This window comes from Polypterus senegalus, chromosome 6, assembly GCF_016835505.1.
Source record: "Polypterus senegalus isolate Bchr_013 chromosome 6, ASM1683550v1, whole genome shotgun sequence".
Taxonomy (NCBI): domain Eukaryota; kingdom Metazoa; phylum Chordata; class Cladistia; order Polypteriformes; family Polypteridae; genus Polypterus; species Polypterus senegalus.
The window spans coordinates 118,040,578-118,066,232 of NC_053159.1; the positions used below are offsets into that span (position 1 = coordinate 118,040,578).

At 39.5% G+C, this 25,655-nt stretch overlaps 1 protein-coding gene across 2 annotated transcripts in view; it reads right to left on the minus strand.

The window, feature by feature from the left end:
- Positions 1 to 893: 893 nt before the first annotated feature.
- The window catches only part of aifm4 (apoptosis inducing factor mitochondria associated 4), a 39,074-nt gene continuing 14,312 nt past the window's right edge, over positions 894 to 25,655 (minus strand). For both annotated transcript variants that reach the window (XM_039756922.1, XM_039756921.1), the window contains exons 4-19: positions 24,983 to 25,092; positions 21,294 to 21,338; positions 21,124 to 21,205; positions 19,176 to 19,288; positions 18,926 to 19,012; positions 18,721 to 18,812; positions 15,995 to 16,125; positions 14,181 to 14,296; positions 13,132 to 13,203; positions 12,985 to 13,048; positions 12,761 to 12,837; positions 12,151 to 12,268; positions 8,851 to 8,949; positions 6,225 to 6,300; positions 3,748 to 3,852; positions 894 to 1,902 (exon numbers count right to left, since the gene is read on the minus strand). In XM_039756922.1, the coding sequence (XP_039612856.1) occupies positions 1,869 to 1,902; positions 3,748 to 3,852; positions 6,225 to 6,300; positions 8,851 to 8,949; positions 12,151 to 12,268; positions 12,761 to 12,837; positions 12,985 to 13,048; positions 13,132 to 13,203; positions 14,181 to 14,296; positions 15,995 to 16,125; positions 18,721 to 18,812; positions 18,926 to 19,012; positions 19,176 to 19,288; positions 21,124 to 21,205; positions 21,294 to 21,338; positions 24,983 to 25,092 (1,421 nt within the window). In that variant the 3' untranslated portion in view covers positions 894 to 1,868. The remainder of the gene's footprint in view (positions 1,903 to 3,747; positions 3,853 to 6,224; positions 6,301 to 8,850; positions 8,950 to 12,150; positions 12,269 to 12,760; positions 12,838 to 12,984; positions 13,049 to 13,131; positions 13,204 to 14,180; positions 14,297 to 15,994; positions 16,126 to 18,720; positions 18,813 to 18,925; positions 19,013 to 19,175; positions 19,289 to 21,123; positions 21,206 to 21,293; positions 21,339 to 24,982; positions 25,093 to 25,655) is intronic.

Genomic DNA, 25,655 nt, shown 5'->3' on the forward strand with positions numbered 1-25,655 from the left:
AACTATACATGATGACAGTTAGGCCCAGTCTTATGTCTGAAAAGTGATCATGGCTGTAGCTTCACAATGCCATGTTTATCATCTTTGATTTTCATTTACATCTATGTACATCTGTTTGTACATTGTGATGGATGGTCTTGACCATTAAATGGCTGGGATGCCCGCCGGGTAGAAGGACCTAGGGAGAGAGCACAGTTGGGATATTATTTCCCCGGGACACTAGAGGGCAGCCCCATGGATTCCCTGCAGGGCATGCTGGGAGTCTGAGATTGACACAGCCCTGTTGGGTTCCATGGGCACCACCAGGGGGTGCTGCAGACATGTTGGAGCCCTTTGAGGCAGCGTTTCCGCCACAACCAGAAGTGCTACCGGAAGACGGTCAAGGAGCACCTGGAGCACTTCCAGGTGTTATAAAAGGAGCCACCTCACTGCAGTCGAGGAGCCAGAGTCAGGAGGAGGTGGACAAAGCTTGCTGGAGGAGGAGTGGATGCAGAGAAAGAGAAAGAAGTTGAGACAAGGAAGAAGAAAGGAGCGTGTTATTTGGTGCTTGTACTGTGTGCTGTTGGGGGGGAGCAAAAGAAAAGTGCCTCCCCACTTAAAATAAAGGTGTGCTTGTGGCAGGACTGGGGTCTGTGTCTGTTGTGTCCGGGGTTTGGGGAGATGTATGCCCCCTGGTGGTCCACAACATACTATATTAAATACCTTAGCAAAAAAATCAAGAGATTCCATCACTTTTTTTTTTTTTTACAAATGTATACATTTTTAAGTGCATGTTTTACATTTTTATTTAAATATATAATAAAATTCACAAAACTTTAGTGAATAGTGTTTTGATAAATCATTAACATTTTAATTTAATGTAATAAAGATAAGACTATGGGAACAAGGGCTGAGACAATGCAAATAATTATTTATTTTAAAAATTTTACTGAGCCATTTCAGTATACACAATCATGATTTACTCAAAATGAGGTGGTTAAAAACAAACAAACAAATAAATAAACAAAAAAGCACATAATGTATTAAACAATATCAACCAAATCTGCCAACAGTTGTGTTAAATCCCATTTCCATTGGAATCTGTAAGGAAATTAGATTCTATTACAAATCTCATACCCAGGGACTTGCATGCAGTGAGGTGATAATGCTACCTTTTTGGGCACAATTCTACCCATTGTAGAAGAGTATATTCTATCTGCAGAATAAAACAATTATTTAAGGCATCATTTTGTAAACACAGAGCTAAACTAAGGTCTGAAATTCAGCTTTTACTTTGCTGCTCTTAGTTTTTGTATTAGCTTAGTTTTTAATGTTTAAGTAAAATGACAACAAGGACCTACTCTGAACCTAACAGATGCAGGAATTTTTCATCTGTCCTTGTGATCTTAGCTGCTCTCCTAGTTTGATAAACCTATATTCTACTTTGTTTCTGCCTACGTGTTTTTTTATTTTTAATTCTATTGTTAAAACAGTAACCTGTAGACTGACAGCAGGTAACTATTATCAAACTGTATATAACCACATTCTGATAATGCTGGTGACTAAGTATGCGATCATTAAAAATAAGAAATCCAGTGCAAATTACCTCAGTTCAGTAGGATTTTTGTAATAATTTTTCATACGAGACATAGATATTTGAGTCTCCATAGGCGCACAACATTGGCACCTTTTCATTCCTAACTGAGCAATTCATTGTTCAGTGTATTGTCTTTTGGGAAGACTTGTTTAAAGGTTTATGTAGTTTGAAAAAAGTAAACTTGACAAAGCAAATGCTACCAAAACAGATACTACAGAGATAAACAAGTGAACAATCCAAATGATGCATGTGAGCTGTTCACTGCGGATATGGGGGATAGCTGAACATCACATCAAGGGAGCTTGAGCCAGCTCAAGTCTTCAGACCTTCAAAAATAGTAAAAAAAAAAGGCAAGAGTTTGTAAGAACACAGTTCAATTTGAAGTACCACTTATCACTTATAAAATCCAGTAAGTGCTTTATAAAAATAACTTTATACAGAATGATGAATATGCATACAGGCAAATATATATACCAATATAGCACTACATAAAACATGACTGTAGTAATAATATTGCCATAATAAAGACGTTTTTGATTTCAAATACAATGGAGATGTGCTTTGTAGTTTTAATTAGACGTCAAATTAAGCAGATATAATAACAGATGTCAGACTTCAGATATTGGAAGCCACATGATAAGTAACTGTGGTGTGTTTGAATGTATGAAACAAAACGCCCGAGGGGGATCAAAAAAATTAACTCACATACATCAGCTAATATCCTTCTAAAGATTCCATAGATTTCATATGAATTATGCAGAAAATGAAAAAGTATATTTTGTTATAGGCTCAAGTATATTTGTGCCTCCCACCCCAACTGAGCTGAGGCTCTGGAGGACTAAACCTTGCTAGACCAAGAATTCCATTTTGTCAATGTGCCTGAATTAGCTTCTTCGTTAGTCCTCAAGGAGACAAGTTTGTTTTTTTTTTTTAATTTTTTTCTACAATTTCATTTCTATAAATTGCAGCACATATCCAACACTCAAAAATGTAAAAACTTCAATTTATCATCATAATCCCTAAACATACCTAATCCAATACAAGGCTGTAGTGGGGACAGTCCCTATTCTGGTAGCACAGAGCCCTGGACAGTACATCAGTTCATCATAAGACCTACACACATACACTAATACACTAGGGCCAATTTAGAATCACCAATCAACCTAATCTGTACACTTTTGGGGAATTTGGGTGGAAAACTCAAATACCCAGAGGAAAACACATGCAGACACATGAGAATGTGCAAACTCCATAAGTACAACACTCCAACACTGTATCTGTGAGGCAACAGTGCCAACCACTGTGCTGTGGTGCCACCCAACCACGAATTAGTTGGTTTGGTAAAAAAAGAGAAATATGCAATATTCAACTGAACCCTGAATTATTGCTTCACTATGTGATCATCTTTACAGCAGTTTTCCCTCAAGGTGTCTCTATAGGCAAGCATATATCCAGCATTCAAAAAAGTAAAAACTTCAATTTATCATCATAATCCCACCAGTATTCAGAACAGGCACAAATTAATTATAAAATTAGGGCTAATTAGAAATGCTCAATTATCTACCGTTGCCTTTTCTATTCCATTTACTAAATAATTGTGCTGTTCACAACCTCTTTTTCCAATGACTTTGGCAATACCCATGTGCTGGGTGTTAACAAAATTAAAGCAACACCAAATGAATAAGGTAAGATTATCACACTTGTCCTTAGATTTAGAGGTATACAGAGGACGGAAAATCATGTTTTTGAGCTCATTCAGCCTAGGAGATGAGGATATACGGACTACATTTGGAATATGAATTTGTTAAAAGATATTAACTCAAATGACTAAATGATTTGTAAAAACTATTTTAAATGGCAGTTCCACAATACTATTGACAGTAGAACCCTGAAATGTATACAGAATGATAAGGTAAGAGCATGTCTAGACTGAAATAGGACAAAATGGTCAACATAACGTTTCTGTTGGAAATAGGTCAGAAGACTTATGGCTAAGATTTTAAGGACATTTGTGTACAATAAAGCATGAGGTTCTCTCATTTTTGTTAGCACTTAATAAAATACATTTCAACTATTGTAGGATTACTAGAAGGATCTAGCTTAAATTATGCATTGGTTATTTGTAACATTTCCTAGTTTATTATCATTTTTATATATGATGGCACACTTACAGGGCTTTTGCTTTGGAGATGGTTTCACCAGAAGACAAGATTTCTGCCACTCGGGACACAGCAGGGTCAAAGTTAAGGCTAGCCACAGCAACAACAGCGTCCTCCCTAAATGGAGTTAATACACAGAAATAGTACATAATCTTCCAGAATATTGTTCTTAAATTCTGAGAGTTAAGAATAACAGAAGTATGATTGGATGAGCTATATAACCTTGAAATTGGAAAAAAAACTAAAAAAGCTAAGACTGGGAGTAGTATGGCTAACTGACTGCTTCCTATGGTAAACCTTACATAAGTAAAAACCTGCTGTGGAATACACTGTAGTTTCTTTATTGAAGGTTTATTGGAGAAATTTCCAACAATAAATTTAATTAATGCTGAACAACAATAGCTTTAACACCACCAAAGGACTTATGCTCGAGTTACAATATGCAAAGCACATTAGACTGACTTGCTTGTTTATGAAAGCTATAAGGGTCAGGGTATATCTTTTAAAAATATTTTCACAGCATGCTTCAGACAACAACAATAATATAGTTTCATAAAAGCAAACTTATCCAAAGAGAAGTTTTACTTCAGCAAATTTAAAGTTTAATTTTATTTTCCTTGAGTTGCACCTTTCTGTCTGATAAACTGCAGTAAACATTTTTAAGAGAGCAGAATTAATTGTTTGGGAAAGAGAGAGATCTTAGGAACCATCACATACAAATGTATTTGTCAGCTGTGTCACAATATTGAGCTTCATACATCAGCTTTCACGTAGTGTAACATAAATGTTATGTTATGTTTGAATGGCAGAGTACAGTTGGCCTGAAAGTTATTAAGAAAATGCAAGGCTCACAAAAGAAAAGAAAAGCACTTCAGTATCAAAAGTGGTTCAGTATTTGCAGCGCATGTCATTAAAAATTATTATCTATGTGCCTGCATACACCTATCTAAAGCTTACAGCTGGCAGCTTGAAGCAGGTAAGTTTATAATAAGGCATTTCTGAATGGATTGCACCTCTGCTTCCATAATACAGAATAACTCACTGCCGAAAACTCAAGTGGTACACTGTCCAAAGAAGACAAAAATTAAAGCCGTTTGGCCGGAGGATTAGAAGAGCATTCCATCTTCCAAAACAGTTTGATAGGACATTGACTATAAGAAGGGACATCACTGTCATTAACATGCTAATCCACATAAGGAATCCATCTTTTATGACCATGCCATAGAACAAAGTAATTAACACATTATCAAGCAATTGGCTCAGTATGAGTCACTGAGTTTGTGAATGACAGTGCTTTGCTGTGCTCCAGTTGGAAAAATAAAAGAAATGTAACCAATTGTATCTAAAATGTTGCAAGTTACTTTGGATAAAGGCGTCGGCCAAAGTATCCAGAGGAAAATGTACACAGAAACACGGTGAGCATATAGATTCCACACAGACAACAGCTATGCCAATATTGAACCTTGACCAGTGGAAGTGTGAGAGAGCATCACTACCCATACTGCTACGAAACTGCCTAGCACAAAGGAATACGTTAATTATGTTTGAATAAAGAAAAAGTTTAGTTATTAGTTTATTTCAAGAAATTGTAATTTTTTTAAGCTGCAATAATGAATACACTAGTGTTGCTTCGTGCTGTTATGAAAAATACAGTGTCGGCCATAGCAATTAGTTGCAAAATGTAAGCCAAAGGAGAGGACCATAATGACATTCCAAGACAAATGTTTACTGATCAGTTATACAGGATTACAGTAGTCCACACATAAGGAAATTGCTAAGTCTGCTCTCAATGTAAATAACCTAAAATTCAACCCATGGTGAATCAAAACACTTTACATGGAAAATGTACTCTAAAATGTATCTAACAAATGTTGAGAAGAATGTGAGTAGAAATGCAAATGGATATCAATGGAATGATATGATCAAGAGGAACAATTTCTTAGTATTTATTGAGAAATCTAGAAGCAGCCTGGTTTGACTAACTCTTCAAGAATTTCAACAGGTGGCATATGGATCAGTGGCTTCACCATAAAAAAGAGTACTAAAATCATATGGAATAACAAATTACAAGCTATATTCCTAATAAGAGGTTTCATTCTTTAGCTTCTCAAAAATGTGAAACCAAATTGACAACTTTCCATTGTGATGTCTTATTATTAACTGAGGTGATTTAGTGCAATCTTCTGTAAAACAAATAGCTAAAATAATTGGAAATTGTTGCCCCTTTAACTGATATTACATTGTGAACTATATTCTGTTTTTTCAGTCATATCCCTTAATTTGCACAGCATTTTGTAATTCTGTTCTAATTTGGCTGTAAAGAAGACCACTTCTAATCTTTCCAGCCTTCACACAAGCTGTAAATAAGTTCCAACGATTAAAATTTTAAAATGTTGTTCAGAAATTTTCAACTCTAATATGATCCCTGTCAAGTACAAGGCCTCAGACTTGGTACATGGAAATCATGGATAATAAACTACCTCACTTACTTGATGTAAAAGGCTAGAAATTTCATTTCTTCTATATTGCCTTTGAAGACAACCTCAGTATAGCCTTCTCCATAGCCTGTAAAAAAACAGTTCAGAAAGTTTAACTATGTAAAAGCCTGTAGAAATCTCCACAGACCCACAGGTAAAGATTATTTGCAAATTTTAAATAAAAATCACAGAGAAATATATATATATATATATATATATATATATATATATATATATATATATATATATATATATATATATATATATATATATATATATATATATTTAACAAAAACATTTAAAACTGTTGGAATTATTATCTATTATCACTATGGATCTTTCCAATTACAATATTTTAATTTCCATTCTAGAGTGAGATTGTTTAAATAAATAAATAAGCAGTTTCATGATGTCAGCATGTTGCTTACAGTTAAAATGTCACATACTGAACAAAGGTTCAAATTGCTATTAACAAGCTGCCACCACATAGTACAAAAGAATTAAATCATAAAACTTTTCATTTGATTGCACTATTTTGATTTTATTTTATATGAAAAGGTCCACCACACTACTACTTGCAATCATTAATCCAGCTGTCTAATGTCTGTCAGGGTGTTTAGGAAGATCCTTCCACTTCAAAAATACCAATGCAGGTTCATATGGTTTCTCTTGCATTCTATTCCTGACTTTGTAAGCTGTAACAATTCTTCATCTCCTTACAGTGTTCTGTAGTACTGCACACTTTCTATTTTGTTGCTTTTATATATCTGCTAATAGAGATAAACGTCACTGCCTACTATTAAAGCTATGATTCCTTTTTGCCATTAAGAAAGACATAAATAAAACAAAGCAGCAAATCTGGTACTTGAGAATCTGCTCATTTATCCAATCAAAGTACAAAACCTCAAAATGCTTTATCAAAACTAAAATATTACTTGTCCATTCTGACATACAATATATAAATTACTTTTATTTCCCACTCTGAAGCAACCTGTACATATTCAGTTATCCATTAGAGAAGCACTGATTCAACATCCCTTTTCCCATCTCATTTATAGTTTGCCGCTGATTTCATGTATTCTTCGTTCAAGAAATAAACATACCAAAACCATAAACTTTCATAGGTTTCCTTTTTTCCCCTATTATTTGTTACAGATGCGAGTTGTATTACCTGAACAGATTTAAAAACTAAACATTTGTTATTCATGTACAAATGCCTATTGTTTGATGAAATACAAAATGTCCAAATAAACTTGTCACATTCTAACCAGGGTGGCGCAGTGGTAGCGCTGCTGCCTCGCAGTAAGGAGACCTGGGTTCACTTCCTGGGTCCTCCCTGCGTGGAGTTTGCATGTTCTCCCTGTGTCTGTGTGGGTTTCTTCCGGGTGCTCCAGTTTTCTCCCACAGTCCAAAGACATGCAGGTTAGGTACATTGGCGATCCTAAATTGTCCTTGGTGTGTGGGTGTGTGTGTGCCCTGCGGTGGGCTGGCGACCTGCCCAGGGATTTGTTCCTGCCTTGCACCCTGTGTTGGCTGGGATTGGCAGACCCCTGTGACCCTGTGTTAGGATATAGCGGGTTGGATAATGGATGGATGGATGGTATTCTAAGAAATAACTGTGGTGAATATTGTAATGCTCTCTCTCTAAAAAATATATATTTTTACCATTACTTTGATTTTGCTTATTTTGAACTGTACTGGCCACATTTTTTTTAATACTGTATAATGATTTTTTTCAGAACATTACAACAATTATGATAAGAACAAGCCATTCATTCCAATAAAGCTTGTCAAATCTACTTAACAAATTTCTCAAAAATTACATCAGGTCGAGTTTTGAAAGTCCCCAAAGTACTTCTGACTACCACACTAGTTGGTTACATATTCCATATGTCTATGATTCTCGATGTGAAGAAAAGCTTTCTAACATTTGTGTGAAATTTACCCTTAACAAGTTTCTATCTGTGACCTATTGTTGTGCTAGGTTGCAGACAAACTCATTTTGGAGTAATTGCTCCGATCCACTGCACTAAGGCCCTTCATATGTTTAATTGGGATGTTCAGTAGTTCCTTACACACAGATAGAAAGTCTCTTGTTTCTATATCATCTGCCTTTATGTGTATATAATATTTGTATGGTCTAGTAATGTGTTCTATAATTGTGAAATGTGTCAAAGGGCCTAACTAAACTAAAAAACAACAAATAATTTAATCTATTAACCATGGCTTTTTTTGTTGCATGGATAATGTTAGTGTTGTTTGTCACCTGAGGTTTCACTATTTCATTTAAGGACTTGGTGAGAACTAAATGATTGATCGTTATGGCTTGATATATGCTGTAAAACATTGCAACTGAAATGGGTGGTCCCTTCTTTTTCACGAGTGTACTCAAAACAAGCCACTTCAGAGTCACAAATTAAAATTTAATATGCATATCCTTGGGATGTAGGGAAAAAAAGCAATATAGCAACCGAACTACTGTGTGGGCAAACAAAGAGCATGTAAAATCCATACATAAAAACCCCAGGCCAGGAACGACTTCTCATGCAGTATTTCCAAATGCATTAGTTGCTACTAATGCCCCTCTCTGTCACCAGCAGTACAAAAATCCAAGTATGATAGCTCATACTCATCTCACCTGTATAGCGAAAGCTTTTCCCTGCCAGTGCTGACCAGAAAAAGGGAACAGAGTTTATCTGCACAGCTTTTTTCAGCATATTTAGGGCAGCAATTCTCCCTGTCAAGTAAAACAAAGCAAAGGAGGATTATTAAATAACATACACATGTATACAAAGATTCATCATTTTTAACCTTCGTCTTCTACAACAGAGTTATCAGGAGCTTATTCTGGTGGTATGGGGTATAAGGTTGAAAGTTGTCCTGGACAGATATCAGTTTACTGCATCACACACAGACATACACATAGATTTATTCTGGGTCAATTCCAAGTTGAAAATTAATTTAACATAGAGATCTTTGGGAGGTACTAGAAAAGTTGAGTAATATGGGAAAACCCATTTGCTGACTCACAAATGCCTGAATATGTGAGGAGGTAGCAGCAACACTAATCACAGTGCCACTGTGTCACTCCTGCCTTCTTGGAATGAAAAAGTGGTAATAATCAGAAACATTAAAGCATTTTTATACACCCATCACCTTAAACTACTGAGACAACTGGCTGCTATGTATCTCTAACTGCTCTGGTATTTCCTGCTCTGATTGAGTACACATATTATATAAGAGTGCTGAATGTGAAGCATTGGATTGAGCCTTTTCATTCCCCTGTGGTATCTGCTATTGGACTCAACATTTCAAAACAAATACGAAGATTAAAGAACAGTCCACAAAAGACAAGTAAGCAATTAAATACTGAAATAAAATAAAAACTTAAACCAGTTTACAGAAAGTGGGCTGAGCCAAATCAATAATTTAGAATCCAGTGAAAAAGTATAACACTTAAGCTATGCATACAAAATAGCAATATCTATGTGAAAAGAGGAGAAACCCATAATCAGATGACAGAAAAATGTTCAGAGCTGTACAGGTGTCTTGAGCAATTTGTCTCTGAATTCCCGAATAACCTTCGCAGTGCAGGGTAAATTTATTACAATCTGCAGCTCACAGAAGCCTCCAACAGCATTGCTATAAGGTTCGCATCAGATGGTGGAAACCTCCGACAGCACAAAAATTAGAAGGAACAATACAAAGATGAACAGCTCAGAGATGCAAGGGGATGAAATCTACAGAGATGAGAGTACTAGAGAGAACTAGAACAAACCATGGATTGATGAAACAAAGAAATGTTTAGGTAAAATGATAGGTAAAAGTATTGAGAAAGGAACCTCATGTGGATAAGTCAAAGCTTAAAACCTTTATATGAGAATGAATCACTACATGGGGCTTTTTCATACAGTGAGCAAGTGACTCAAAAACACACTTCCTGGGCAACAAAAGAGTAAAGCATAGGAGAAAAAACTAATATTTTACACTAGTCATTTTAAATACAATTGTGTATGTATTTCAGTTTGTGAAAAGAAGAATAAAGTCAGAAATTTTGCAAAAAAGACAAGTTAGAAAATGTACGCGTATACATGGTGTTTTAACATCATATGGCCTTCAATGGACTGAGGTTCTATGACTTTCTCAGTCCATTTTAGGGTTGTGGGAGCCAAAGACAGTCTCAATATGATTGGGCTAAAGGGTAAGAACAGGCCTGGATAGGACTGTAATTCATAACAAAGACCACTCACACTAACACGCAGGCCCCAAATTCACACACAGTGACAATTTGTAGTTGACAATTAAGACAACCTAAATAAAATGAATAAATAAATATAAATATTTATAATTGAATCCTTATTTTATTGAGCATGACTGGCCATAGTAATTTTCATGAAATGGGACTTGCAAAGCAATTCAGTTTTGACAAATGTTATGGAATAGCAAAACAGACAGGCAAACTTTTAAGATTGACTGACCATTCTGGATATCAGATGAATGTGGTACTCTGATGGTAAATTATTGGGTGACCAAGTCCCAAACTGGGACACTAGTGTAGCATGTATGCCAACGGATAAAACCTATCCTTATCTGTTTAATGCCTGGTTTATCTCATCATCAACAGCAAGCGTTCTGGGCATAAACAAAAATAAAAACAGCACTTTCACAAATGAACACATACGATTCCACACAGTGCTTGAAATGGGATTAAATAAACTGAAGCACTGTCTGTTTTTGTCTGCTTCTTAATCAACCTGGCAATGCTGTGCAAATTTTACAAAAATTTTTAATTAAGCTTTCCCCATCAGAGGGTTGACCATGCTTTTATATGTATATTACATTAAACTGGGGTATGGGGTGGGCCAGCCTTGGTGTATTTTATGTGTTGCTCTAAATATATTGTGAGGATGTTTGTTTTGGCAGAGCAATGTTTTATTAGATGGGCAAACTGTTAAAACATTTTGATATTCTTCAGTTATTTATCAGGATGCACAGACTGTCATCTGGCCACTCTACTATATTATAGTGACAGTGAAATACCAAATCATTATAAGGTGCAGATAATAGAACTGTGGGCTTGGTTAAGTGTAATGTAAATAGCACTGACTAAATGTTTGTTTGGTCTATGCACAACAGCTTTCACACCACAGGGTACTTCATTCTTAAAGATAACCCTTTGCTTTCCATGCTTGTATTTTATATTTTTATGGATAGAAAGATGATTTAGCTTACTTATACTAATTAAAGCATCAGGAGGATGCTGATGCAGGCAACGGTTTCTGTGCATGATGAGCTGGACTTGGTGATAAGAAGATTGCAGTCCTGTGTGCACACAAGCACCAAGTGACAGCAACTTCCTATCCTGTGCACACAGTCTGCTGGTGTGTCATTAACTTGTACAGAGGATCAGTTTGCCATCAGTAGCAGTTATTGGATGTGAAAAAGAGGAAATGTACAAAATATATAAGTTGATTTGTCTGCTATCAAGGTAAATTTGAATAAGTAAGCTAAATCGTAGTTGAAGTAATACAGAATGTTTCTTTGTATCAAGAGAGACAAGTACACAAAATTGGCAATGCTTTTCAATGGGAGAATTCAAAATAATAAAAATGTGTGCAGTGAGATGTGTTCAGGATATCTCAATGAAAACTGAACTGTCTCAACAAATTTCCTTGAAGAATAAGTGTGCCACATTTCAACAGTATTGGTCCACTGGGAGCCTGAGTTATTTCATGCAGACAGACAGACATGGCCATCGCAGTAGGTGCTTTGTACATTAGACGTGAACACACCTAAAAATGAAAATGGCTTAGTCTTTGCTTAAGGACAGCCAAAGTATATAGTATATACTAGAAATAAACACACAAACCCTGGAATACAAACAAAAGTGAAAACTAGACAGTTCACACTCAGAAAATTATTGCAGTAAAAGTATTACCTTGGGCTTGGGCAATCTGCCAGTGGCCAATACTGACCCGTTTGTTTCTTGCCAGGAACAGAGGAAAAGAAGTTATATCTCCTGCAGCAAAAACATCTGGGATATTGGTCTGCATGAACTAAAATAAAAAGACAATAGATATATTCATGAGAAACCATGACCATTCTATTTCTACACCCTTCAAAGACGTTTTCAGCATGGAAAATCTTTGGCCTCAAATGAACCATTCACATGCCACTTTAATTTTACTTACATAACTTGGTATCTAGCGTTTCACTTTATCATTGTCTATCAGGTGATCCTATTCTGAAAACCAGTGTGGAGCCAGAAAAGATTTTTAAGCATAGCTAGAATTCACAAATTATGGAAAGAATCATCTTTTAAACTGAGGCTGCAGGCCCAGGCTTTATTTTACTATACTGCAAGACAACTAGTCAAAAAAGTACCATTTTTAAGTTTAACAGAGAAGACTTGTCAGATGAAAATAAATAAATTCTGTATGTATAACACAGTATGGCAAGAATATGGGGAACACTAAAAATATAGTCGAATAAGTACAAAATTCTACAGCAATCCTGTATATTTGTTCTCAATTTCTGTTATATTTTACCTTGTCTACAATGACAAATTTGTTTGAATCCAGTGCTATCGAGCTACTTTCCAGGAAGCCAGAATTTGGCAGGACACCTAAGAAAGATGAGAAAGACAATTAGCTATGGCCACAAAAGAGGCCTTTTGTTTCTTAAAGCAGCAACAACAAGGGGCTAATAGAGTAAAACAAAGGCCACTACAGTTTTAAGTATTAAAAAAAGTGCATGTTGAAATTTAACACACCTATTCCTGCCACAAACACATCTGCTGGCAGCACAGTTCCACTCTTCAGTACAACATGTGTCACCTGAAAGATAATAAATGCTGGTTTGTAACTGTCGCCTGCAAAGTTTATGGCATGATAGTATTGTTGATGTATTCCCCCTTTACCTGGCCATTATCACCTTTCAGTTCTTTAACACCATCCTGCAAACAGAACTTCACACCCTTGCTTTCCAGCATCTAGGAAACACAGCAAAAAGAGACACCAGGTAATAAGATTATAAACCAAGTATCACAAGCACACACTTTAAAAAAGGCTGATCTGGACAGACCTGCATATCAGCCTGCTTGTCACTCACTATATTATTTTTGTTAAAAAGAAAAGGATCCAGTGGGTTTGTGGGGTTTCTGAGGAAGTCACTACTCTACGCACATATAATTGCAGGCTCTCTACATTGCAAAAAGAAGCAAAAATACAAATCATGCCATAGAGGAAGATTATTATAAAATCTAATCAAAATGCCAGGAATATTGGACTGGGAGACATCTTAATGAAAGAAAGTATGGCAAGTAGGATTTGGAGGTGATAAATCCTGGCTTAAGTGTGAATGTTAGGTTTTGAATGAGTTTTCCTTTGGCCGCTTGGGTACCCATGAGCTTGAAATATGTTAATTTAATTGATGTGCTAGAACAGATTTATGCAAGTTATGCTCAACTTGCACTAAATTCAAAATGGAGACAAAAGTGTTGCAATAGTAAATCTGCCCAGGATAAAATGTATTACATTTCTTGGAAGATGACTTGCTTGCACAGGAAAGTTAACTCACCGGACAGCTCATTTCAATTTTAGTGCTCACCAGGTAATGCTCAATAATATTTCATAGGATTATAGTTACTTTGCTGTGAAACTGATTTAGTGCATGTAATCAAATTTCTTTGTGCATAATGCTGGTCTTTATCTATGAAAAAGGATATTTGTGTAAGCTTGTATGAATGTTAAAAATAAACAAGTAAAGAAATAACTCTAAGAGCAGCATGCTAATTATGAAATGCACCATGATGGAATTTTTACTAGCCATCAAAGTATGATCTTTTTCATCAACATGTGTGCCATCTATTTATATCATTTTTGTTGCTGAACTTCCAAGTGAGTCATAGATGCAGTTTCCAAACCAGCGTGCTTAGTCACATCTATGGCAAATAGCACCATTGCAAACCTTCCTGGCCAGCTGGCCAATCTCCTCGCCAAAGGTATTCAGAAAGGGGGCTCTGCTGCTCCCAACCACAGACACGCTGGAGGCTTTCTCAGACAGATATGATGCCATCTCCATTCCTGAAAAACAAAACACAAACCTTATCAGATCAAGAGACTGATGTATAAGTGACATCATAAGATACCACATCTGGACTAAGAATGTTAAGCCTTTTTCCAGTTAGAGAAGGCCCAAAATAGAAAAGGTATATTCAGCCTATTGAATCAGATGCCCAGCTGTTACTCTATAAGTGGTGCAGTTTAGAAGTTACTTTCAAATACAAAATACAGGTAGCCTATAAGCAATGAATCATTATTGATGCTTTTAAATTACCATCTAATACTGGCAAAATGTTATGCAAACGCCAGCACACAGCTTATCACTAACCACATAATGTTGTTAACAAAGGGAATACGATGTTAGGGTAAATTTTGCTTATATCTAATGATAATACAATTTACATTCATTTCATTCTGCAAAAGCTAAACTTCTCAATCTAACTTTGAGTTAAATATTGTTACAGCAGGGATCATCTTCACTAGACTCTTATATTTCCTATTGCTGGAATTTATGACCCTGAGGTTTGTTTACAAAAAGAAACAGAGGAGTGTTAGGATTGTGTAGCACAGCTCTTTGAACAATTCTAAAATAAATTATGAAACACCCTTTTTGCCATGTTGGTGAACGTTGTTCTCTTTTTTTTTCATATGCTTTTTTTTACGAAAAAACTTTGAGATGCAGCAAGTTGAAGTGCAGGAACTGGCTAACAGTGCAGTATGGATTTTTCAGGATAAATTGAATGCTACCATTTTCTCAGCTCTGTTACACACCACACTTAAGCAAGCAATATTCTTGAAGTTAACCAAATCAAACGTTGTAGCAAATCTGAATGCGTTAAGCTAACACTCTTTTATTACTTTTATACAATGCGCAAAGTTAATGTTTTAAGAAATGTGTGGTTCCCATAAGCCAGAAATATATTTTGATCTTAAGAAAAGGGTTCAGTCTATAAAAGTACTACTGCATGGTGCATGAACAACGGCATTAACAAAAGTTAATCAGAGAATTCAATCTCTCCTAATACATTACAGCCATGTTTTTATATAAACTTTCAATGCATATTATGATCTGCTCATCACAGGATCAATTGGTGCAAGTATTTTTGTACATAAAAATAACAGTTGTACATAAACTTTCCAGCTGCCAACTTGCTACATACTTTATTCAAATGAATTGTGCAGAGATAATACTTCTGCCTTGGGAGACTTGGCAGTTCATAAAACACTGAGTGAAAAGTCTTAGTGGTTTAAGGCATTTTAAGTAAAGGATCACAAATTAACTGGCATATGAAACCTAGGGGTTAAGAGCAAATGTTGCATTTGTGTAATGTACAGTTTAAACTCCTTCTCTCTCTCACTGTTGTGTCTGCTCCTGATTGGGGTGGAATATGTTAAGATGGCTTGTATTATATAGATCCTTTATACTTTCTTCAATTTCCCAACCTTCTTATGCTAATAGAAGGTTGCATGAAACAACAGCTGCAGGTTACAAGGCAGGAATTAACTTTGAACAGGTCACACTCACACATTCACTCAGTTTCTTACAGGTAATTTACTAAAACTGGGTGGCAATAAAGCCAAAAGAAAACAAAAGGGCAACATGCAAGCTGCAAACAAATTGCACCCAGCTTTGAGGCCCTGAGCAAGCTACTACATCATCATGCTACATATTTTACACTTTTATTTTTCAGTTTAAAGTTTACTTTATGGAAAACATACCTATGAAGGAAGTACCCAGCACCACCACATTTTTCCCCACTGCTGCCTGGAAAATAGCACTGGCATCACTAGGTGTTCTCAGCAGTCTCACATTGCCCAGGTCAGATCCAGGACATTTCAGCTCCCTGGGTCTGTAAATTTATGGTATTTATTACTGTGATGTGATCCAGAGAAATAAATTTCAACACAGAACAATGTAAGCTCAGAAAATATAATGATACTAACCAAATCTAGGAATCAAGGTCAAGCACAAAGCTAGTAGTGTCAGGCAAAAATAATATAGACATCAGAGCACAAGGCAAGAACTAGCTCTTAACAGGGCACTAGCACATACATTGGTATTTAATCACAGCCAGCCAATAATCCTAACATGTGCGTCTTTAGAGCACTGGTAAAGAACCAAAGAAAACGCCACACACACGGGGAGAACGTGGTTAGTTAAGAGCTTGAATCCTAGGTTCAAAGACTGTCTGTGGAGAGTCAGAATAAAGAAAGATAAAGAAAAAAGAGAAATCTGTTGCTTAAACAAATATTTGATTTACTAAAATAAGAGCTTAATCTTTTTGGGATCATTATCGTCTGTCATTTAGGAACATTGATTGTATGTGATTTGCACATATTCTTCTGAGCATATTTACCTCTTTCCTCTTAGTTTGCTTGAATATTGTTCAAGTACACTTCAGCTTGTGCAACGGATTTTCAGATATAACATCACCAATTAATTTGGGCCACTAAAGTACATACATTTGGAGAGCTCAGAAAAAAAAAAGATTCATTATTGTCCCTGTGTTTTGGACAGTTATTTAGCTGAAGGATGAATTTTCACCCCACTTGCCAAAAGACAATTGTCCTCTGTTTGTTAAATTAAATTGGTATGTACTTTGCTAACATCCATGTTACTTAGCATTTCTGCCGTGAAATATCACCATTGCATGATACTGTCACCCAAATATCTCATTATGTGTAGCAGGGCAGTAAAATGTTAGTACCATTTGGACCATAGACACTTTTACCCAAACACCTTTATTTTAGTGTCATTTTACTACAAAGAGGATCTTGACACAACTTTAATTTCTTCAGCCACATGCCCTTTACCATATACTTGCAGGCTTAGTGATCTTTACTGAGAAATAGCCTCTTTCTTGACATCATATTATACAAGCCAGTATTACACAGTGCCCTTCATATTCTTGACTTGAGCAGTTATACCCCACTCTAAGGATCTCTTAAACCCATTATTGATCTCATTGTTCATTTGTTAAGTTCAGATAAATGGTTAGTATACTATATTCTCCCATTTGATCAAGCCAAAAACACTCATTGACATATCCAAACCTATGTCTTCTGATGATTTCTTCCTTAACTGCATGCAAAAGCATTTACTTTTTTGCCTTCTTTAAAGTATATTACTCAACTAAAAACTCTCATAACGATTCATATTTGTAATCCTAAATTATAACATTTACTTTTAAAACATGGGCGGCACGGTGGAGCAGTGGTAGCGCTCCTCCCTGTGTGGAGTTTGCATGTTCTCCCTGTGTTTGCATGGGTTTACTCCCACAGTCCAAAGACATGCAGGTTAGGTGCATTGGCGATTCTAAATTGTCCCTAGTGTGTACCCTGCGGTGGGCTGGCGCCCTTCCTGGGATTTGTTCCTGTCTGGCACACCGTGTTGGCTGGGATTGGCTACACTAGACCCCCGTGACCCTGTGTTAGGATATAGTGGGTTGGATAATGACTGACTGATTAACTTTTAGAACACAAAGGTCGTGAAGACCAACAGATAATAAAGATGATTTGCACCTAAATTAACTCAGAGTTAAAAACCAAAAAGGAGGGAAGTTCATAAGCAATCAAAATATTTCCATTGCAATTTAATTTTAACAACAAATGCATAGTTTTGTTAGCAAACATTTGGGGCGGGTTGTATTTAGGAACAATGTTGGTATAAATCTCAAAGAACATTCAAAGATTGCAATAACTTTGCAAGATACTATGACAGAAACTGAGAAACCTGGAATAGCCTAACTTGTGTATTCTACTTATTTATCCATTAATTCTTACCATACATTGTCATATACATGCGGAAGAGAGGCTGCTACAGGGCTTGAAAGATGGCAATTCCATGCCAGATCAGGGATGGCAGTGTGCACTAACCCTTTCTCTTGAAGAACACCCAAGGGAAATCCTGCCAATGCCCGTCAAAATCACTTCTGCTTCTGGCCGCAATTACATTACTTCCTCTAACAAAAAAACATCTTTCTACCATTAAGTCAGTTCTGTATTGGATTTTCTGCCCTAATTTCATCAGAATCTTCAAGTACACAGGGTGGCTACCCCAAACCTTTTTCTGCGTTCTTCTGTTTTATTCATAACATATCCATTAGCTGTGCTACTGTGGTTAATTAGATTCTGAAGAAAGTTTTTCCAGTATCATGGTAGATATTAACAAAATATCATAAAATTACCCAACTTTAGTCAACACACTGACCCAAGGGACCAATCAACAGTGCTAATGAGGAACCCAAAAGTTTTGTGATGATCATAGGTTTTCTGTTAAGCCAATATCTCTGAAAAATTTATTGCATTTCCCATTCCACCTTTTAACCCCAAATATTTAGAATTATTGTTATAGCTGATAATATACTAATGTCAGAATAATTGAAGCAATGTTCTCTGCCTGGTTTTAAAAAGAGAATTGTAATCATAAATATGCAAATACTGACCTGCAGCCAGTAGCAATCAGCAGTTGGTCATAATGCTGAACTGTCCCATCCTGAAAAGTGACCTCTTTTGCATCCATATTCACAGACACAGCCTAAGAAAAGAGAAGAGAAGATAAATATCTGCAGGAATCTTTGTTTCCCCTTAAGTGGAACCCAACATTCACACTAGTGTCATAACCATAACGTTCTGATCAGCTGATCTCACCTTTTTGTTTGTCCACACTTCAATGTCATACTGCAGGTAGAAATCCATTTGCCTTAGCAAAAGGCTCTCTGCATTTGCATCCATTGCCTGAAGAAAAAAAAGATGTAACATTTATATGTAAGAAAAAAAACATTAAATTTACATGTGTCACAGGACTTACAGTTTGTCTCCATCCACCCTCTCATTTTGGGCATAATCCTCATATGAGAAGGTCCTCAATTCTAATGTCCTGACCTACTCTAATACTAACCTTGCTGAGCTTTGTTCTGTCATACGGTGGAAGTTCCTCTTGTGTTGCCATGATGATTCTCCCCTTACAGCTTTCTTGCCGAAGAGTCTCTGCACAAACCAGTGCAGCAGGACCTGTAAACAATGATTTACAGTTAATCTTCAGATACATAAAGAACATCTGGGATTGTTTCCTGAAAGCAAGGGTTCATGGAAAATTATGTGACCTCAGGGGATGAACATTTAGGACACATCTAGGTAGTCACTTCTTGCTTCTTCTTCTTCTTTCAGCTGCTCCCGTTAGGGGTTGCCACAGCGGATCATTTTCTTCCATATCTTTCTATCCTCTGCATCTTGTTCTGTTACACCCATCACCTGCATGTCCTCTCTCTCACTACATCCATAAACCTTCGCTTAGGCCTTCCTCTTTTCCTCTTTCCTGGCAGCTTTATCCTTAGCATCCTTCTCTCAATATACCCAGCATCTCTCCTCTGCACATGTCCAAACCAAAGCAATCTCGCCTCTCTGGCTTTGTCTCCTAACCGTCCAGCTTGAGCTGACCCTCTAATGTACTCATTTCTAATCCTATCCATCCTTGTCACACCCAATGCAAATCTTAGCATCTTTAACTCTGCCACCTCCAGTTCTGTCTCCTGTTTTCAGGTCAGCGCCACCGTTTTCAACCCATATAACACAGCTGGTCTCATTACCGTCCTGTAGACCTTCCCTTTCACTCTTGCTCATACCCGTCTGTCACAAATTACTCCTGACACTCTTCTCCACCCACTCCACCCTGCCTGCACTCTCTTTTTCACCTCTCTTCCATAATCCCCATTACTCTGTACTGTTGATCCCAAGTATTTAAACTCATCCACTTTTGCCAACTCTACTCCCTGCATCCTTACAATTCCATTGACCTCCCTCTCATGTATTCTGTCTTGTTCCTACTGACCTTCATTCCTCTCCTCTCTAGAACATATCTCCACCTTTCCAGGGTCTCCTTAACCTGCTCCCTACTACAGATTACAATGTCATCAGCAAACATCATAGTCCACGGGGACTCCTGTCTAATCTCATCTGTCAACCTGTCCATCACCATTGCAAATAAGAAAGGGCTCAGAGCTGATCCCTGATGTAATCCCACCTCCAACTTGAATGCATCTGTCACTCCTACCGCAGACCTCACCACTGTTACACTTCCCTCGTACATATCCTGTACAACTTACATATTATGTGCTTCTCTGCCACTCCTGACTTCCTCATACAACACCACAGCTCCTCTTGAGGCACCCTGTCATATGTTTTCTCCAGGTCCACAAAGACGCAATGCAACTCCTTCTGGCCTTTTCTAAACTCCTCCATCAACATCCTCAGAGAAAACATTGCATCTGTGGTGCTCTTTCTTGGCATGAAACCATACTGCTGCTCGCTAATCATTACCTCACTTCTTAACCTAGTTTCCACTACTCTTTCCCATAACTTCATGCTGTGGCTCGTTAATTTTATTCCCGTGTAGTTGCTGCAATCCTGCACATCCCCCTTATTCTTAAATATCAGCACCAGTACACATCTTCTCCACTCCTCAGCCATCCTCTCACTTTCCAAGATTCCATTAAACAATCTGGTTAAAAACTCCACTGCCATCTCTCCTAAACACCTCCATGATTCCATAGGTATGTCATCTGGACCAAGGGCCTTTCCATTTTTCATCCTCTTCATAGCTGTCCTTACTTGCTCCTTGCTAATCCGTTGCAATTCCTGATTCACTATCTCCACATCATCCAATCTCATCTCTCTTGTTGTCTTCATTCATCAGCCTCTCAAAGTACTCTTTCCATCTGCTCAACACACTCTCCTCGCTTGTGAGTACGTTTCCATCTTTATCCTTTTCCACCCTAACCTGCTGCACATCTTTCCCATCTCAGTCTCCCTATCTAGCCAATCGGTACAGGTCCTCTTTTTTTGCTTACCTCCTCCAATAATCAAAAGAATGTGGGGATCTTCAGCTTGTCGCTGTGCCATCAATTTCACTCTCTTGCCTGACTCCAGAAACTGTTAAGACAAACACTTTCCTCTTAGATATATATTTACCTTAAGCCTGGTGCATAATGAAATGAGTTTTACACAAAAAAACCATTACCTTCCTGTCTGCTGTGATGTAAATCTTGCTATTCTCAACTGTGACCTGAAGCATGAAGAGAAAAAAAAAGACTCCAGCTGCAATATGTGATCAAGAATATAACATAATCAGCATGTACCTATCTTTTGGAGCCCACTGGGTTAAATGCATTTTTCTCAAGATTCATCCAGTAGAATCCTTGGAAAACAACAAAGCTGGTAGGATCAAATGCTGGTAAGAGATATTGGGAGTTGCATAATGTGGAGAGCTTTATTTTCCTTTTCTCTTTGTGGGTCTTCACGACCCCTCCCTGAACCGTCACCTTATCGAGGTGGAGGGGTTTGCATGTCCCAATGATCCGGGGAGCTATGTTGTCCGGGGCTTTATGCCCCTGGTAGGGCCACCCAAGGCAAACTGGTCCTAGGTGAGGGATGAGACAAAGAACGGTTCAACAAACCTCCGATGAAGAATAAAAACTGTGGACAATGTTTTCCCTTGCCCAGTCGTGGGTCACCGGGGCCCCCCTCTGGAGCCAGGCCTGGAGGTGGGGGTCGATGGCGAGCGCCTGGTGGCCGGGCCTACACCCATGGGGCTCGGCCGGGCACAGCCCGAAGAGGTAACGTGTGTCCTCCTTCCCATGGGCTCACCACCTATGGGAGGGGCGAAGGAGGTTGGGTGCAGTGTGAGTTGGGTGGTGGCCGAAGGCGGAGACCTTAGCGGTCTGATCCTCGGCTACAGAAACTGGCTCTTGGGACGTGGAATGTCACCTCTCTGAAGGGGAAGGAGCCTGAGCTATTGCGTGAGGTCGAGAGGTTCCGGCTAGATACAGTATAGTCGGACTCACCTCGACACACAGCTTGGACTCTGGAACCAATCTCCTTGAGAGGGGCTGGACTCTGTACCACTCTGGAGTTGCCCCCGGTGAGAGGCACCGAGCAGGTGTGGGCATACTTACTGCCCCCCAACTTGGAGCCTAACAGCAGTTTGGAGTATCCACCCTTTTTGGAGTCTCTGGAGGGGGTGCTAGAGGGCATACCTTCTGGGGATTCCCTCGTTCTGCTGGGAGACTTCAATGCTCATGTGGGCAATGACAGTGAGACCTGGAAGGGCGTGATTGGGAGGAATGGCCCCCCCGATCTGAACCCGAGCGGTGTTTTGTTATGGGACTTCTGTGCTCCTCACGAATTGTCCGTAACAAACACCATGTTCAAGCATAAGGGTGTTCATATGTGCACTTGGCACCAGGACACCCTAGGCCTCAGTTCGATGATCGACTTTGTGGTCGTGTCGTCGGACTTGCGGCCATATGTCTTGGACACTCAGGTGAAGAGAGGGGCGGAGCTGTCAACTGATCACCACCTGGTGGTGAGTTGGCTTCATGGTGGGGAAGATGCCGGTCAGACCTGGTAGGCCCAAGCGTGTTGTGAGGGTCTGCTGGGAACGGCTGGCAGAGTCCCCGTCAGAAGTAGCTTCAACTCCCACCTCGCAGAACTTCACCACGTCCGAGGGAGGTGGGGACATTGAGTCTGAATGGGCCATGTTCCGTGCCTCTATTGTTGAGGTGGCTGACCGGAGCTGTGGCCGTAAGGTGGTCGGTGCCTGTCGCGGGCGGCAATCCCCGAACCCGTTGGTGGACACCAGCGGTGAGGGATGCCGTCAAGCTGAAGAAGGAGTCCTATAGGACCTTTTTGTCCTGTGGGTCTCTGGAGGCAGCTGATAGGTACCGGCAGGCCAAGCAGAATGCGGCTCGTTGTTGCTGAGGCAAAACTTCGGGCATGGGAGGAGTTTGGAGAGGCCATGGAGAACGACTTTCGGATGGCTTCGAGGAGATTCTGGTCCACCGTCCGACATCTCAGGAGGGGGAAGCAGTGCAGTGTCAACACCGTATATGGTGGGGATGGTGCGCTGCTGACCTCACTCGACGCTGTGGGTCGGTGGGAGGAGTACTTCGAAGACCTCCTCAATCCCACTAACATGCCTTCCAATGAGGAAGCAGAGCCTGGGGACTCTGAGGTGGGCTCTCCCATCTCTGGGACTGAAGTCACCGAGGTGGTCAAAAAACTCCTTGGTGGCAGGGCCCGGGGTGGATGAGATACCCGAGTTCCTCAAGGCTCTGGATGTTGTAGGACTGTCTTGGTTGACACGTCTCTGCAACACTGCATGGACATTGGGGACAGTGCCTCTGGATTGGCAGACCGGGGTGGTGGTCCCCGACAGTGCCTCTGGATTGGCAGACCGGGGTGGTGGTCCCCCTCTTTAAAAAGGGAGACCGGAGGGTGTGTTCCAACTATAGAGGGATCACACTCCTCAGCCTCCCTGGAAAAGTCTATTCGGGGGTTCTGGAGAGGAGGGTCCGTCGGATAGTCGAACCTCGGATTCAGGAGGAACAGTGTGGTTTTCGTCCTGGTCGTGGAACAGTGGACCAGCTCTACACCCTTAGCAGAGTCCTGGAGGGTGCATGGGAGTTTGCCCAACCAGTCTACATGTGTTTTGTGGACTTGGAAAAGGTGTTCGACCGTGTCCCTCGGGAATCCTGTGGGGGTGCTCGGGAGTATGGGGTACCGGACCCCTGATAAGAGCTGTTCGGTCCTGTACAACCGGTGTCAGAGCTTGGTCCGCATTGCCAGCAGTAAGTCGAGCCCATTTCCAGTGAGAGTTGGACTCCGCCAGGGCTGCCCTTTGTCACGATTCTGTTCATAACTTTTATGGACAGAATTTCTAGGCGCAGCCAGGGTGTTGAAGGGGTCCGGTTTGGTGGACTCAGGATTGGGTCACTGCTTTTTGCAGATGATGTTGTCCTGTTTGCTTCATCAGGCCGTGATCTTCAGCTCTCTGGAGCGGTTCGCAGCTGAGTGTGAAGCGGCTGAGATGAGAATCAGCACCTCCAAATCCGAGACCATGGTCCTTAGCCGGAAAAGGGTGGAGTGCCCTCTCAGGTTTGGGGGAGAGATCCTGCCCCAAGTGGAGGAGTATCACGGGGTCTTGTTCACAAGTGAGGGAAGAATGGACCGTGAGATTGACAGGCGGATCGGTGCGGCATCCGCATCTGCATCGGTCTGTCGTGGTGAAAAAAGAGCTGAACCGTAAGGCAAAGTTCTCAATTTACCAGTCGATCTACATTCCTACCCTCACCTATGGTCATGAGCTATGGGTAGTGACAGAAAGAACGAGATTGCGAATACAAGCGGCTGAAATGAGTTTCCTCCGCAGGGTGTCTGGGCTTTCCCTTAAAGATAGGGTGAGAAGCTCAGTCATCCGGGAGGGGCTCAGAGTAGAGCCGCTGCTCCTCCGCATCGAGGGGAGTCAGATGAGGTGGCTCGGGCATCTGATCAGGATGCCTCCTGGACGCCTCCCTGGTGAGGTGTTCCGGGCAAATTCCAACCAGGAGGAGGCCCTGGGGAAGACCCAGGACACGCTGGAGGGACTATGTCTCCCAGCTGGCCTGGGAACGCCTTGGGATTCTCCCTGAAGAGCTGGAAGAAGTGGGCGGGGAGAGGGAAGTCTGGGCCTCTCTGCTTAAGCTGCTACCCCCACGACCCGACCCCGGATAAGCGGCAGATGATGGATGGATGGGTCTTCACGAAGAATGCATAAACTGTGTGACATGGCAGGTTATTGCAGGAGCAAAGTCTCATTACCTTATGGAACCCAAAGACCAGCACAACGTAAATTTAAACAGTCATCCTTAGCCTTCTCATTTATTTCCTTACTTTAAAGCATGGCAAGCTGTCCAGACCTGGATATTCCTCAATGTCCCCAGTTTTGATATTGAAACAGGCACCATGCCAGGGGCAGCGCACTCGGCTTCCTGATAAAGTCCCTGAAAAGAAAGGTAAATTGAAAATTACAGTATATATTTTATAGAGAGTCCGACTAGCTTTTCCACATCAATAATGATGTTTTGTGAAATGTATTATACAATCACCAATTATTTATACTTAAAAAACCTGGAAAGTAATTTGCACATGAATACCACCCAGCTTTTTAGGTTGCAACCTTCAAGTAATGCCCTGTGTTTTTGTTTTTTTTATAATAAAGGGACCATTCTAAAAGAACACCACATATACTTTACGGCCAGAATAAATGATCTTAGAGTAGATGCTCAGTTTCAGTGTAAGAAATATTCATTGGAACAGTATAGCACACAGTGTGATGAAATGTGATTTAATAGATCATAAAAATAAAAAAAACACACAACTTCACTGTCTTAAATCCTAATTAATTAGTTTATACTTTGCACAAACTGTTTATAAACCAATATGTGATTTTTGAACAGAAAAGGACAACCATTAGAAAATATGAAGACTTTGATGCCAAACTGAGTGAATAGCACACCAAATACATCTAAGGGTTCAGGGAAAAGGTTTAGCCACAGCAATACAG